This window comes from Chelon labrosus (genome assembly GCF_963514085.1).
Source record: "Chelon labrosus genome assembly, chromosome: 16".
NCBI lineage: Eukaryota > Metazoa > Chordata > Actinopteri > Mugiliformes > Mugilidae > Chelon > Chelon labrosus.
Window position 1 is genome coordinate 16,681,831 of NC_140349.1, and position 17,270 is coordinate 16,699,100.

The following is a 17,270-nucleotide window of genomic DNA, read 5'->3' on the forward strand; positions in this document are numbered from 1 at the left end:
TCGAGTCGCAGGAAGATGACATCACCGTCCCCCACTCACAGTGACAGCAGCGGGTCGTCTAAACACGACAGCAACCAGGTATTTATCCACGGGTTGATTTGGTGAATTACAGTGCGCCGAGTTATCCAGAAGGCTGTGAAGTAGGTCAAATATTACTGAGCTTGTGCATGTGTGTGTGTGCATTTGTTGTCTAGTTGTTTAAAATACTTAAATTATTCACTGTTGTTATGTATGAACGAACATTAAGCCTTCCAAGAATTTCAAAACCACGCTTATTTAACAATGTGAGATGCCACAAGCCCAATAAAATCTTTTTTTTTTTTTTTAACAAAGACTTGTATTTACAACAGTATTGCGCTTAAACTGTATCTCTGAGGACAGTGATGTGTTGCGTGCATACTTCTGTTACTTCAAGAGAGCCTCATGCTGTATTGCTCCTGTGTCCCCTTTCAGGATAGCTGGGAGATCGTGGAGGGGCTCAGGGGGGTTCCTGCCAGCATGCAGGAGCCTGCCAGACAGGAAGGCTTGCTGCTCAAGAGGAGGAAGTGGCCCATGAAGGGATGGCATAAGGTGAGCACCTCAGTGACCCTCTTAAAGCCCCAGACAGCAACAGCAGTGAGACACGTCTTGTTACGGAACATCACTCAAAAACTTCTGTCACTTTGAACTTTATTTGGGACATTTTTCCGCGTTGTGTTATCAGAGCGGAACACATCACCTTAGGTTTGGTTATTCTTTCTTGTAATTAAGATAGAACCAGGATTATTTTAAGTCTTCCCTAAATGTCTACCTAGAGGTGTGACCTGCTATCTTTTAATACCTCAGTCTATTTCCGCATTTCCTCCTCACTGCTGCCGTTAATAGTTCTCAGTATTTCCTTCTTTCCATTGTTTTTATTCCCAGCTGATTGTACCGTAATCCTGACTCATGCCCCCCCCCCCCCCCCCCTTCTCTGAGTGTGCCTTGCAACATGATGGAACTGCCGCTTTAGTAGTCCATATTTTAACTGATAAGAGGCCTCGAGTTCTGCCAGAGCACCTTGTCAGCGCACAGCGTTTTATAGTCAAACCTTAGTGTGCTTGTAAACCATGGTTATATATGTACACAGACAATTTCCATAATACAACTGTTCCCTTATTTCTGTTGTAAAATGTGAATGACAGGGTCAAGTGAAATTTTCGCAGCATTTGCATACAGTCTTCATGGGTTTATAACACTTGTGTACCAATATGTGCACTGACATTGTTTCTTCTATGAAAGACTGTTGATTCCATTTGTTATTTTCTACTTAGAGATACTTTATGTTGGAGAAAGGGATCTTGAAGTATGCAAAGCGTGGAGCTGATGTAGGTATCACCTTGAGCATCATCTGTCCATCATTCTTCCACACGCACACAAACTAAATGCTAACTGCAAACAAATTGTTTTTGCACAGCTGAAGAAGGGGAAGCTTCACGGCTGCATAGATGTTGGCCTCTCTGTTATGTCAATCAAGAAGAAAGCCATGTGCATCGACCTGGACACAGAGGACAACATCTATCACCTAAAGGTAACTCTCGAGGCTCAGGGATAGTTGAATTCCTCAGCATCTGCGGACTTTCTCTTTCATTTCCTGCGTCTGTTCCACACAGAGACATGCACAGGAGTTTTCACCAAGTTATTGCTCATAATTTGACTTTGTGGCACCCAGGTGAAGACTCCGGAGCTGTTTGAGGAGTGGGTGTCAAAGCTGCGTCATCACCGTGTGTTTCGGCAGAACGAAATTGCTATGTATCCTCATGAGAGGCATCTCTTCCACCCCCATACCGTGTCTTCCCCTTCTCTTAATGATTCCCTTAGGAAAGTAAGTTGTCCTGCAGGTCTTTCGAAATCTCTTCACTGTTGCCGTAAGGATGTGAGATTACTGATATCACCCTTTCTAATCTCAAACAGAGGTCTAGTCTCACCAAGCAGGCGTCAGTCCACCAGGCTAAGGTCAGCTCCTGGCTCCACTCCTCAGAGGACATGGACAAGTGCTCCAAAGGTTTGTTGTTTTTTCTATTTCTGTCCGCTTCTCTTGGCTGACGTGTCGCTGTTGCATCTCAGCTGCTTCCTTTCAGTTGAAATCGTTCATTTTCTGTTTTATCTATTATCACTGTGCCCTCATGCTCCTAAGCTTTTATCTAATAGTAATCTCTCTTTCACTTAGACCTGGAGGAATGTGAATCATATCTGCTGGAACTCAACCTGCTGTTGAAAAGCATGGAGGTCCTCCACCGCACATACTCGGCTCCAGCCATCAGTGCACTACAAGTAAGGACAGGCACACAGATCACGTTAGCCATAGTGTAAAATGTGAAGGTGTTCTTTATCTTTAAAGCTATTTGCAGTAACATGTAATGGAAGTCTATGTCCCAACTTTATGGGCGTAACAGAAAAGCGGTTGATGTGCCCTGGGATTAAGAAATAAAACAATTATCTTAATCATGGAATTCGCTTAGGAAGGATGGAGTTCGTTTCATTATTACCCCTCATATATCTGTCTCATATGGTACCACAGGCATCTACTTATGACATTCCCAAAAAGGAGAAGAGGCCAAGGAGGTGGCGATCAAAAAACAACGGCAAAGAAACCAAAACTACACTACAGGTACATGTTAAGCTTATTGTTATTACTGCTGGTTATTAAATGCATGTTCATTTAATACTTGGAATGAAGGGATAATCTTTTACTGCGTTTGTACACCAGGTTCCAAGCTGTATCTCCTCCACATCCCCTCGCCTTCATGCCTCCAATCCCAACCTCTCAACCACTGAGACAAACACCCAGGAGGCCTGTCCTGAATCCCCAGACTCGCCTACGGATGCGTCCCGTCTACAAGAGGACTTCTGCCGACTGGCCAACAACAGTGAGTCCCTGCCTTGGTGTCGATTTGCCCAAGAGATGCATCTACTTTCGATGGAAAATTACACATTTTGGTGTTTGCTTCCATATTGTAAGATAGTTTCCATGACAACTCAGTACTTCATGTCTCCATGTTACTTGTCTCTGGCCTTTGCTTCTCTCTAGTACACGTCACACTGAAATCAGCATTTAGTTCCCTGGCAGCAGAGAGAGACCGGCTGAGGCACAACATCGACCTGCAGGCCCCCCAGCCAGCTCAGGTCATGGGCCTGAAGACTGCCTATGCCTCGGTGAGTGACTCTGTGGTCCTGCATTATTATTCCACAAATGTCCACCGTTTATCACCACAGGTCTAATTTCTCTCATCTTACTAACCAACCAGGAATGTGCAAGCGCCTCCCACTCCTTGGTCCACCAGGTGTCCAATGAGAGCAAAGCATCTATTCCAGAGTCCATATCGGAGTTCTTTGATGCTCAGGAGTACCTTCTCTCCTCTTCTTCGTCTGAGGTCAGACATCTGTTATCATCTTATTTTTTTCCTCCTCTATGTTCAAAATCAATAATAGTTAATGATACACTCCGAGTAATCCATAACACAGTGTTTACACAGAAATTACAGCAGGAGCAACACATTTAGCAGCAGCAGCAGCAAGTGCTCTGTCTGTGTGTCTTCACAGGAAGCATTCAGGTCACGTATTGCGCATACTGTAGGTCACCCAAGTCCAACAGAGTGGCTGTAGTTACGCTTGTAAAATGGAGAAAAAATAGACCTGAAACCTTAAAATAGCTTCACCTCCCTCTAGAAATGCATGACACTTGAGTACAAACCCCCACAGTGTAAACGGCTATATTGATTGAAGGTAAAACAAGCAGGATCTTTCTCAAAAAACAACATATAGACTCATACAAAAGTGTCAGTTGTCACCTATGACCCACTGGAGGTCAGTGGCAGTGTATCTGCAGAGTATGTGACCTCTGATTGTATTTTTTTTATTATTATTATTATTTTTTTCTCTCCGTCTCTTTCCTGAAGGTCTACGTGTCTGTTTGAAGCGTGCCTTTTGGCTGCATTCACAGAAAATCCAGCAATACAGCACCTTCTTGCACGGTTGCGAGGAGGTGTGGGCGTGTTTAGTTGTGCTTTAGAATGTAACCGCCATGAAACAATCAGAAAATAAGGTTTTATTTGTCTGACTCACTGCTTTGTTCTCGCCAACGCCGCTCCCTCTCTTCATTCACTTTCCATCTCACTGGAACAATACTTCTCTCTCTCTTTCTCTCTTTCTCGATGAGCTGTGGAGGATGAGCAGTTTTGATGCTGCGTTTATAAACGGCAAGTAACAAATGCCGGTATACTTTAAACGTTATTCATTATACTCTTTTATTCTGTCAGACTGTGACGCAGTTGATGCAAAAACTTGAAATGCTGTCTATATAGACACTGTGTTAGCATTTGAGGAAGATAGAAGTTAATCACTTTTCCAAAGTGCAAAGTGACACTTTCAGACTACTTATTTTCTCAAAACATAAAATACATATTAAAATATATATATATATATAAAAGATTAGATTAAATAGAGGAAAGCAGCAAACTCTCAAGTGATATCTAGAGCCAACTAATTCTTTCCATTATTGCCTACATAAAGTAAATTAGGTGGAACTTATGTCATGAACATAATCTTTTCCTCAAAATTATTGCTTTTCTGTTCTGTCCCCATGATGCAAGGATTTGATGAGTGTGTTATTGTCCTTTTGGTACTATATTCTGGAGGCTCACTGACCTTTTATCATCGATTTTCTGTCTCCAGGTGTCCGACGATGACTCGTATATCAGTGATGTCAGTGACAGTGTCTCCATGGATACCTACAGCAACGGGGGAGGCAGTGAGAGACACAACTCCGGTACATGATACAAAAAACAAGTTGTGTGTCTCAGTGCGTGTGAAGTCATACTTTACACCGACAATGGACAGAAAGGGACATAAATAAACCGCATTCATTCAAAGAAAGACAGGGACTTTCTGATTCAGCGTCTTTGTGTGGGTATTTTTCAGGAAGTGTCAACGTCATATAAACTATAAATGTCTGGAGTCGGGGAAATTACTAATTTTCTCAGTGAATGTGTCGATCATGACCAGCGCCAACTTCCAGACATGTTTACAAACTCATTGCGATGGTTCATCACACCATATGCGTCAAAGCATCTGTGATCAGGCATCATTAATTCACTGCTGCAGATGGTGGTGGCTTGATCGCAGAAGCCTTTGCTTCCAGGTAGATTTAAAAAGATTTAGTGACGTGAAACTGTTTGTTTATATACATTTGTTTATCTAAATTAAACAACTAGAATGTCCCAAAGACACACCAGTGCAGTCAGTAAACAGATCTACTGGAGTTTCTTCACACTGGGTGGAACAAATGCCACCTCTGAAGCTACAATGTATTTTTATCTCCATTCAAATAATCTCAGTACATTGGGACTTCACCGTATCGGTCTTTTGAGCAATTCAAGAAAGTGCCTCTCTTCCATTTCTGCTCTGTCTCATTTGTCCCTACTCTTTACATATCCTGCTCTTGCCTCACCACATGTGTCTCCTACAGTTAGCAGCGTGGTGACCCTGGCTCGTCGACGCTCCACGCTGCCCTCTCCCAGTCCCACCAGCAGCGTGAGCCTGTGGAACATCCTGAGAAACAACATCGGCAAGGACCTGTCCAAGGTGGCCATGCCAGTGCAGCTCAATGAGCCACTGAACACCCTGCAGAGGCTGTGTGAGGAGCTGGAGTACAGCGACCTGCTGGACACCGCTAACCAGACTCAAGACCCTTACCAGCGCATGGTGAATAAAACTAAATTTGATCATTCTGCATATAGAAATCTGCATAAAACCTGCACAAGCAGGATAGAGTCTCGTTAATGTGCTTTAATTGTACTAAAATAAGTGACGTACTCCCAAGCACACACAGATATTTTTTACACATGTGCTTATGAACAAATTAAGCTCAGAGGAACGCATACTAATGAATTTCGAAGGTGTGAGTTCAAGTCTCCTGACAGTGAGGTTAATTAACCCTCACATACTTAGATTCAGACATCAGAAAAGCAGAAATGCACATATATAAGTGGTGGACACTCTGGCTACACGGACACAATAAACAGTGAGCTCAATACCACCTACATACTGAGGAATAATATTCTTTAACACAAATTCAAATTTGCCCACACCTAAATGGTGTCAAGTATGAAAAGCCGCACAGCCCATACGCTGATTTAAACACAGCTGGTATCTGAAACACATGCCTACACACAATATTACCTTCACACTCCTAGACACAGTTTACAGTCCGATACTGACATGAACACAGAGTGTCATAGCACCCAATCAGACACACATCGGTAATTTGAATGCAAATGCATTTCTAGAATAACAATCTGACAGTTCATGTGAAGACGCAGGGCAGCTGTTTATCATCCTCTTCATCCTCTTCTATGCAGGTGTACGTTGCTACATTTGCAATATCTGCCTATGCGTCCACCTTCCACCGAGCAGGCAGCAAACCCTTTAACCCAGTCCTGGGAGAGACGTACGAGTGTGACAGACCTGACAAGGGCTACAGGTTTATAGCTGAACAGGTAGAGGTCACACAGCTTACACATGATTCACTGAGTTAGCGTAAATTCTCTACACAGAACAGACCACTTTTCAGTTTACTAAATGAAAACCTGTAACCGAGAAACATAATATGTAAAGAGATTTAACAGATTTTTGAGTCACTTTCTTGCTCAGTAAAGTGTTGAATACATTATCTCTCTGTAATTAAGTTAATTGCATAAAATCTAGGAAGAACCTTGTGAATTGGAAGAACAGCGCCCTCTTCCTGTTCTATCTACACTCACTTGCCAGTTCATTAGGTACACAAGTTAAAACTAATGCATTATAATGTAACCGTCCTGCTCTAATGCAGCCTTCATTACTGTTAAATAATGATGTTTACGCAGTAACAGGAAAAAAATTAGATAGCTGTTGATTCACTTGCGTTTTCATTTTGGAGGCTGTGGTTTGTTGTACTATTGAATTGCATTGCGATGTGCTGACACATGTTTTTATTATTCTGACAACCTGCCAACTCCAACCAAAGTGGACAAGCCTAAATAAATTATATTGTGTTTAACACCACCACCAACTACATCCTTCAAAATGAAAACGCAATTGAATTAACAGCTCTCTCAGTTATTTTGAATGAATGCCAAATACCATAACCTCCGTGAAGCTGAAACACAGTGCAGGACAGTTCACTGATGATAGACACAAATGAACTAGTAAGTGAGTGAACGCAGAACAGGAAAAGGGCCCTGTTCTTTCAGTTTACAAGGTTTTAACTGGTACCTCTAACATAATCTAAGTGTCACATTTAAAGTTGGAGTTGCATATATACATTACATAATTCTTTAAAAAAAAAAAAAAGCAGTCCAGAAGCAAACCTCGTGAAGTCGTGGTCTGTCTACAGTAATTATATGGATCCCTCAAAATAAATGACTCAGTGGTATTATAGCTGGTACAGACTTACATGTCACTTTTCAAGTAACTGATTAATGAATACACCGAAAATGTTTTGACTAAGACCCTGATTACTTCTTCTCTCCACTTCCCAGGTGAGTCATCACCCACCTGTGTCAGCATGTCACTCGGATTCAAGGAACTTTAGCTTTTGGCAAGGTGAGTACAAGAGAGAGAGATGTTTGGAATAAACACCCCATCTCCTCTCTGTTTGACTGGGCTTGTAGATTGCATCATGCTGCCACACCTTTTTTTTTTCCTGAGAATTTGCTACATGTTGTAGGTGAAAAGTGGCCTTATGATCACTTTGTAGCTTTCCACTGTGAGATAGTTAAATGCTCAAAAACAACTGAGGCATTGGTAGTCAAAGAAAATGCAGACTGTTGCCCTGTTTGCATTTCCATCTGTGCACATAAATGAAGAAGCTGCTCTATTTTTCACTGAAGGGACCAGATACACAAACTACATTAAGATAATACAGCGGTTTCCATTGTCACAAGCACTCACCTTTTGTTTTGTGATCGTTTCTTTTTTAGATGTTCGGTGGAAAAATAAATTCTGGGGGAAATCCATGGAAATAGTTCCCATGGGAACCACACATGTCACACTACCTGCGTAGGTCCTTTACTTACTCTGTGTGGGTGTGTGTTTGTATGTGCTGTCCATGAGTGTGTATATTCAATACAAGTGTCCACGTCAATGTGCAGAGTGTAAGCTAAACTGTGTGTGTGTGTGATGCTTCCAGGTTTGGGGACCACTACGAATGGAACAAAGTGACATCCTGCATCCATAACATCCTGAGCGGCCAGCGCTGGATCGAACACTACGGAGAGATGGCCATCAAAAATATAAACAGTGACGCCTGCCAGTGTAAAGTAACATTTATCAAGGTTAGGAAACACTCAGATCTCTGCCTCAGCTCCAGCTGTGGATGAAAGTAGCAGATCTCTATTCCTATTCCATTGATTCAGAGAGGTAAAAAAATATTTAACAATCCAGATAAAATTCCTGAGCGCTCAGACAAACTGTACATAATTGTCCAAAACAAACTCTTTGTTCCTCCTATCTCAGTATGTATTGATTTGTCACATTCACATGAACCTCTGTCAGAGTCTTGCAATTAACACGGTTTGTTGGATTTCGGCATGTGATTTTAGCGTTGTCATCCTCTCAGTAGAGTGTAAACAACATGTCCCCCTTGTTCAAAGATTACTGCAATTTTATTTAATCCAAGGCAACTCCTATGTCTACCAGTACTGCTATAAAGAAAAGCAGCTCCCTCTACTGGACAAAGGAAGAACTGATTTTCATAATATTAAAGTCTTGTGATGGACTCGTGGCCTGTGCTGTACAGGGTGCAATGACAGCTGGGATAGGTTCCAGACCCCCTCTGACCCTCTAATGATAAGCATTAATAGATGAAGGACGGATGGATAAAGTGATGGTTTCTTTGTAGTGGGGTCGTATGAGCAACTTATCCATAGCCAGTCTATATTACAGTAGACGGTATTGGGACATCAAACAGCCAAGAGGGAACTGAACTCGTTCTCTCAGACGGAACTGACCAATATAATTTTACACCACAGAACACACACTAACCACAGTTGTGGTCCACCACTGAATTATTTCAGTGTTTTCTCATTAATATTGATCTGTGCTGACGCTTTAACACACCAAGGTCACAATAACACAAACTGATGAACAACACTAAATTAACGAAACTGAACTGTACCTTAAACATAGGCATGGAAAACTTGGTAGCAGTTATCTCTTTTCTATTTTTCAAATGTTACATATGTAATAGTTTATATTATACAAACAATGTCTGTGTAATATATTTCTTCTGTTCATACACATTCAAATGGTTCCCCTTTTTTCTTTTTAGGCAAGATCATGGAGCTCTACGGTTAATGAGATAGAGGGCGTTATTACAGATTCGAATGGAAAAGTGGTACACTCCTTTTTTGGAAAATGGCACGAGTCAGTGTTTCAAGGAGACCCTCCTTCTGCTACATGTATTTGGAGAGCAAGTGAGTGATTGGTTTCTGGAAATGTCAGTTATAAAGGGTTGCTGTAGTCAAACGGCAAAGCTGACCTTAACATGACATAACATCTGTTTGTTCCCACACGTGTCTCCATCTAGACCCCATGCCAGGCGACCAAGAGCAGTACTATGGCTTCACCCAGTTTGCAGTGGAGTTGAATGAACTGGACTCCACCTTAAGACCTCTGCTACCCCCCACAGACACACGCTTCAGGCCGGACCAGAGGTAGTTCCTGAGTACACACATAAAACAACCATCTGCTCACAATCTTTGCCTTTCTTTTGTAATTTATGGTTAATGCTGATAATAATATCAACACTGATGGTTGGTTCTCACAGACCAACCTACGGGCTAAATGAATTTAAAGCTGCCAAGTCTGACCATTTGGTCCCAAACAAACATGATTTTCTAATGCCAGGTCTGGTCTAGCCCATGTACTGTGAAGCAGTACAAGTCAGAGATATGAACATAACCATGGCAACAGTCTATGGGGGTTTAGATCCAGGACAATGAACTCACAGGAATATCGGCTTTCTCTCATATCGATAGCCTTCCCTTTACACATTTTGAACCCCCGAGTTCAACCAATATATTCCTCACGCTTGTGTATCAGTCATAAGCAGGGCAGGAATTTCACGAGGGCCACAAGGGCCATGGCCCCCGTGCCCTCGCATTACGGCCTTGTGCCCTTGAAAAAAAATATCTGCCCTAAGGCCACGGTGGCCTTGAGGCCCCGCCCGCACTGCCCCAGTTGGTTTTGCGGTTTTCTAGTCTGCCTCTTTCCTGTTAACACAGCTTTGACACCTGCGTCTTTTGAGAAAAAAAAAGCGTGTTTTGATGACATTCATCATCAGTGGTGGGTTTGATTCGAGCCTGGCATGAACCGCTCGGACGGGCTGTAACAGGGGTGCCCATTACATTGATCGCGATCGACCGGTAGATCGCGAAGGTAGTGCGGGTAGATCGCGTGCCATTGAAAAAATTGTTAGTCTAAATCATTTATCTGTTGCACCTCCAAAACAAACAGTAAGACAAATGTTCATCTTTATTTATTTTTACGTTATATTTGAACACACAAAGTGGCTGAACGTAGCTGACACTCTAACCAAATTCTTACTGATTTATCCTGATGTACTTTCTGCATCCTTCTTCCAGGCTGCTGGAGGAGGGCAACATCGAAGGAGCCGAGGAGCAGAAGCAGAGGATAGAGCAGCTCCAGAGGGAGAGGAGAAAAGTGCTGCAGGACAACAACATGATACACCAACCACGCTTTTTCAAGTACGCTACTTAACTTGTTTGGAAGCATATAGTCTTTGTGCACAATCAGACTTGGTGTCCACATGTTTTTCCACATAATTGCCTTGTCACATGATCAGCGATCACATCCAGAGCAGCCACTGTGTGATATGTTAGATAATGTGGATTGTTAAAATAACTGCTGGGATTATCACAACAACAATATACATAATTATTTGTTTGTAATTTAATATGCTGGACATTTGACATGTTTCACTTAAAATACGACTGAAGCATCGTTGAAGATTATATTAAATAAAGGATTTCATTTGTATGGACAGGAAGTCAAAGGACGACACGTGGGTGAGCAACAACTCATACTGGGAGCTGCGCAGAGACCCCGGCTTCAGCAAACTGGATTTCCCTGTGTTGTGGTGACCTTTAACATCTCCACTCCGACTTATCACAGAGAGGGAAGTATAAAACTGGACTCCTGAACTCTTAGTGCCCTGACTCGGTGATCATGAATTGCCCCATGTCATGGCAACCCAAATCCATATGGACTTCTGCTTCCTCTTTCAGGGCTGAGCAGGGCCTGTAGAACTAATGCTGATTTTGTTTATGTTGTTTATTCTGGTCCTCTGTACATTTTCTCCTCTAAAAACTGTCATTTACACAGTATCAGTGTAGACTAAACATGCATATCACTGTTTTCTGTTGTTTCTTTTGCATCTTAGCATTTACCAAAGTGCCTTTTATTGCCGTGCTGCACTCCACAAACTGCTTTAGCAGTTATGCAACAACACTTTTAATCAGAAGTTAAAAATGTTTCGATGAGGTCAGTAGAAATCTTCACTGGAGAGAAAAAAAGTTGGAACTGAACTTGTGTAAAAGGTCTGTACGTATTGCTCCATCGTGTTAACGTAACATTATTCTACAGAATGCAGACATTGTACTATGGAACAGGAAGTTACGCCTTTTCCAATATGCTGCTTTGCTATATTCAGACGTGACTGTCATGAGACTGTGGATACAGTTTATGGAAAACCGCAATAATTACCTCATGTTGAAAGAAGATAATAAACTGTACAATGGATGGCCATGGTATGGAGTGACCCACTTTGTGTTCCATTCCTATCTTTTCTAATGAATGAATATTTGAAAAGTGAAATAATTCTACTTGAAAGATATTGTAGCGTTAGGGTCAGGTCGCTCAATTTTGTGCTTCCCTCCACAGCTGGTCACCAGGTTCTTCCTAAAAGCTTCTTCCTGTGCCAGTTTATATTTAGTTTTGACCAGATGTCCTCGTGTTCCTTCCCATTTGCCACAGGCACTGCTCTTTAGGGCTCCATCCATAAATTATTATCAGGTTTAAGGTTCTGCGGTAGCTTATTGCCTCATCTTGCAATATGGTATTTTGTTCATTTGTCGGCCACTTTGCAAATTAAAAAAGATGTAGAAAATAATGAACGCATTTTAAGTTGCAATCAAAAGAGGCTAGTTGTAAAAACCAGCGGTGAGGCATGGCAAATTTATTAGTAAAGAGTTTCTTAGTTACACGTCTGACAGTTGCGGAGAAACACCATATGGAGTTGTGTTTCCGTCCTTTCTGTTATTTTACTTTTACCTCCATATTTGGTCAAGTCCAATCAGAAATTAGAGTTGAATCTATATTCACCAGCTAGTTGCTATCACTGACAGAGCTGAGCATGTGGCGGATAGTGTTCCTTTCAGAGCTTCTTTGCTGCAAACACAGCCCGCTGCAACCGAGAACAATGTAATCCGAGCCGTGACATTTCAGTGATTAAAGTTGCAGGCCGACAGCTACACAATGAAACGAACCTCACTTCCTCGTTCATCCGAGTGGAGCTGCAGATGCACGTGAACATTCTCAGGAGGTAAATCTCTTTGACTCTGAAACCCTGTCAGTTTTACATTGTTTTTAAAAGCATCACAGTTGCTTTAATTTTTGCTCATGCTAATTTTCTGCATCTAGGAAGAGTTTCGACCACCAAAACCAGTTACCAGTTTATACCTCTTCTTCTACAGCATTCTCAGAGTTCAGTTTGACCTTACCACAAAAATACCACAAAACACATAATTTATTTTACTTTGCTGGTTTGCTAATTATAAGTCCACGCGTTTCCTAGCTACTGTGGCTAGCAATGCTAGTTAACTACACGGGAATATGAAGAAAAATATTCATTCTAAAGAAGTCCCATTTGTGGAGATTTTACAGTGTCGTCCTTTAAAATGTTTTGTAGTGATGTAACATGTTTATTTTCGCTAAAATGTAATTTTGTAATATGAGCTTTGCACACATCCGCAGAAGCAGATTTCAGAAAACGGAAAAGAACAGAGAGTAACTCATTCCAAAAATATGTTTTCCTCAAATCTGAGATCCAGGGTTTATACAAGACTGGGATTCTCCATTCATCACGATTAGAGGTTTTTCTGAACCCTCTCTGAGAGCATGAGGTCCACTTCAGGGGTACATTTGAATGTGAGAAAAACAGCAGTTCTACTTCAGTGGGTGGTGAGGTGGCTGACGACAAGAGACACACTGTGTATACTCACATTCCCTGTACTGTGACTCATCTGAAGACCAAAGTGATCATGCTTTCTGTCCTGGCTACCTTAAATAAATGTGTGTGAGTTGTGCATTTTGCGATTCTGGAGATACAGAGAGGAAGTGAGTCGAGCTAAGCTGAGAAATGTGTGGAAACACCGGAACATTCCTGGCTTTTCGTCGTCCTGTCACCTCCGACCGCCAGCAGTTACGACATCAACGTCCGCCTTGACATTGAAAAGAAGGCCTGGTACCCTGACCTGAGGCGGTTTAGCAGGGCAGGTCAGGATGAACTCCAGCTTTTATCCGACACTAGACGGAGCCTGACCCTCAAGTTTGACAGTTAAATGTATTTAACTTGGAACTGTGCACATGAAAGAAAGGTTTATTCACTCACACACCGATTAGCTCCTGTTGATCTGATAAGTTAGGGTGTTGTTTAACTTGGCACCCTTTCTGGACATCTTTATTGCCCCTGGGGAAAAGAGGAAATGCAATATGAAATGGGTGTGTGTGTGGTAGTTCCGTTAGTCGTTCCAGATTCAGGTTTGACAACATCCATATTCTCTGCTTGTCCTGAAGAGTTGAGGTACTGGAGATGTTTTCCTCTGTGTCTCTGTGTTTTTATTTGTGTTTGGTGGAGTCCTAATTTTACAAGCTGGTTCTCTCAAAGACAAGTAGATTACCCCAAATGTGACTGCCCTCTTTGTTTTACTTAAAGCAAAAAAAAAGAAAATACCTCGTACATAAAAAAACACACACAACCATGATTGAAATGAGTTGTATGCTCTGATACAAACTGCCCACATCAGCATGTCCAGATAAACTGCTCTACTGTCAACATTAGTCGAATTGAATACACTACCAAGACAGGATATACATTCTTTAAACTGACACTTTATTGTTTTGTTGCAAGTATTCGCTCATTTTGAATTTACTGCCTGTGACACAGTCCAGAAAAGCTGGGACAGGGGCAAGTTCACCGTGTTGCATCACCTTTCCTTGTAACAATACTCAGTAAGCATTTGGGAACTGAGAATTGTTGAAGCTTTGCAGGTTTCATTCTTTCTCGTTTCTGGCTTCACGTATGACTGACGGCTCAACAGTCCGGGGTCTCCGTCATCGTATTTTGGTCTTCATAATGCTACACTCATTTTCAATGGGGGGCATGTCTGGACTGAAGTCAGGTCAGTCTAGTACCCCCACCCTTTTAGTACAAAACCACAGTGTAGTAACATGTGCAGAATGTGCCTGGGCATTGTCTTGCCGAAATAAGCAGGGATGCTGCATGGATACCGTGCAGCATTCAGGGTGCCTTCACATCAGCCAGTTGCTGGCTTTTGAACATGATGGCCATGATTTCCAGAAACTATTTAATATGTGGACTTGTCAGACCACAGCACACTTTTCCACTTTGTGTGAGTCCATCTCAGATGAGACAATGGCTTTCTGAAGTGTTCCTGAGCCCACCTGGTAATATCCTTTCACGGAGTGGTGAACCTCGCCCCATCCTTGCTTGTGAAGGACTGAACCTTCCAGGGATGCTCCTTTGATACCCAGTCGTGACACTCACCTGTTTCCAGTTCACCTGTTCATGTGTGGAATGTTCCAAACAGGTGTTTTGGAGCATTTCTCATCTTTCCCAGTCTTTTGTTTCCCCTGTCCAAGCTTATTTGGAAAATGTTGCAGGCATCAAATTCAAAATGAGTGAATATTTGCAAAAAAATAATAAATAAATAAATAAAGTTTATCATTTTGAACATATCTTGTCTTTATTTGCATTAGGTTTTGTATTACAATGTAGATATTAAGCTATTAAAATTAAATAAACCTCAGCCAGTGACAACATTAAAATGTTAATACTCACAGTTTTACGAGCGTCTTGTCAAAATATTTTTACTTTTGTAAAACAGTTTTTATTGCAGTGGTCAGGGGACCTTCAGCAGCCTCATGACTGCTCTGCGTGCAGGAGCCTCCAACAAGCTATAATTGTTGCTATAACAATGTGCATGTGAGTACTTTACAGTGGTGGGACGACTATCTCAACATCTGAGTGACAACTCCCTGGCAGCCTGTTGCGACTTATCAGCTCTGACAAGCAGGTCACGACCCTCAATGCGCCCACCCACTCAAATGCACGCGTTCCTAGAAACCCTGTGTGTGTCTTACCCTTAAATCGGAACCAACATAATACTAGAAACCAAGAGCGCCTACACCGAGTGCAGTGTGCTTTCAGGGGAATGCCACCAACTTCAGAAGAGGAATACAGTTTTAAAATGAAAGTTTAAAAAGATGTCTCTTTTTCAGCTTAATGCTTTAGCTCAGAGGACATAACAGCCATGATTTCCAAAAACTATTTAATATGTGGACTTGCCAGACCACAGCACATTTTTGTGTGTGTCCATCTCAGATGAGCTCGGGCCCAGAGAAGCCAGTGGCATTTCTGGGTGTTAGTAATATATGGCTTTAGAATACAGTTTTAAAATAAAAGTTTTAAAAGATGCCTATTTTTGAGCTTAATGCTGACCCTAAACTGACATATATCCATTCATATTCTTAGAAACCATGATGCAGCATATATATAAATACTATACTAGCAGTAAAAACTTTATAAGTTAAAAAAAAAAAAAAAAAAAAAAAAAGGAGAGACACAGAGAGAGAGAATTTTCCACTCCAAATTTGCTGACTAAAAAATAAATAAATCGACCAGGCAAGTCTGATCTTGTCCGGAAACACACACGTTTACACTTTTTACACACACACACACTCACACGCGCGCACATACAAATAGCTGCGTGTTCATATGATTATGGTTAACTCCAGTGAGTAGGAGGAGGAGAAAGCACCAGCCTCCACTGAGAGCTCGAAGAAGACTGGCCAGTGCCTCTCCCACCTCTCGACAAGACGGCAGCCCTTGCTGTCAGTGATTTCATTTTAAATTCCATCGCACTCTAACAGTCTTTGCAGTCAAACAGAAGAACAGAAGGCGACCAACCACGGATGACTGTTTTCTCCGCGTGTGGGATCTCCTTTTACGCATGACATCATCGGCGGCATTCCTGGAGTGACAGCAGCACGCGCAGGGATCTCTGATCGTAGGAAGCAAGTCGTCGACTAAATTTGAAGCTAAATTGAGGTAAGAGCTTTATTCATTTGTTGTCAGTCTTTAACTGAGTCGCTAACATTTGTTCCTGGGCACTTGTCATCTCTACTCGAGCTCACCAACGTCTGTCTGTGCCTGTGTGTGTGTGTGTGTTGGTGGTCAGAACATAACTTTAAACTGCTTTTTCTTTTAATTTGATTTTAATCCGAGTCATGGGTCCTCTGGACGATGTGCGCATCTTACATACCGCACTGCGCATGCACGCGCATCGCCCCTGCCACGCAACCTTGGACGCTTGCTCATAAGAAGTGGGCTGGCGGGAAAATACCCTCGACGAGCGCCAGCAGCACACGGTGTCGGTGTGCTTGCAAAAGTGCGCGCGTGTGCATCGAAAGTGACTAACGGCTACCTGTGGTCTCTCTCTCTGCTAGTCCTCACTTGAGCTAATGACGACCTCTCATCTGTGTTTGAGGTTTTGATCCATTTTAAATCATTTTAAACACAAATAACACCTGGCTGTAACTTCAGAGAAGTGTGTCCTCCACTTCTGTTTGTGACTTCTGAGTATTTATATATGTTCGTTGATGTTAGCTGAAGTGGTTAATTGGCCAGTTAGCCATCTCATGAATTAGCCGTGAGTTGTGTTAAGGAGGCAAACGGGAGCTCCACACGGTTATCAAACCGGCACCGAAGTCAAAACTAGACATAGGAGAGATGAGACTTTGTGTCCGTTTGAGATTGGGAAATATTAACAGACATACATTTAGACTAGACTGAAATGTTAGTCATTAAAGTTAAATGTGAACTGACAATCAAGGAACCAAAATGTGAATATTTGTATTAATATTATGACTAAAATGATGATCATTAATGTATT

At 42.0% G+C, this 17,270-nt stretch overlaps 1 protein-coding gene across 1 annotated transcript; it reads left to right on the forward strand.

Annotated features, from left to right (window-relative positions):
- Positions 1-6: 6 nt before the first annotated feature.
- On the forward strand, positions 7-11,817 carry LOC311501155 (oxysterol-binding protein-related protein 3-like). Its single transcript, XM_084562837.1, has 21 exons — positions 7-78; positions 454-570; positions 1,293-1,346; positions 1,436-1,549; positions 1,691-1,843; positions 1,933-2,023; positions 2,189-2,292; positions 2,540-2,629; positions 2,729-2,888; positions 3,050-3,174; positions 3,267-3,392; positions 4,693-4,786; positions 5,486-5,721; positions 6,378-6,515; positions 7,536-7,599; positions 7,977-8,055; positions 8,186-8,330; positions 9,326-9,470; positions 9,584-9,710; positions 10,641-10,763; positions 11,063-11,817. Exons 1-21 carry the CDS (start codon positions 16-18, stop codon positions 11,157-11,159), a joined length of 2,445 nt encoding a protein of 814 aa, XP_084418963.1. The 5' UTR covers positions 7-15; the 3' UTR covers positions 11,160-11,817.
- Positions 11,818-17,270: the final 5,453 nt, after the last annotated feature.

What these genes read in the sequence shown, in the direction of transcription:
- LOC311501155 (XM_084562837.1), top strand. Translation starts at nt 16, where the DNA reads ATGACATCACCGTCCCCCACTCACAGTGACAGCAGCGGGTCGTCTAAA. An exon ending in CTGCCGACTGGCCAACAACA is followed by an intron (nt 2,889 to 3,049) that starts GTGAGTCCCTGC and finishes GCTTCTCTCTAG; the next exon opens with TACACGTCACACTGAAATCA. An exon ending in TGAAGACTGCCTATGCCTCG is followed by an intron (nt 3,175 to 3,266) that starts GTGAGTGACTCT and finishes CTAACCAACCAG; the next exon opens with GAATGTGCAAGCGCCTCCCA.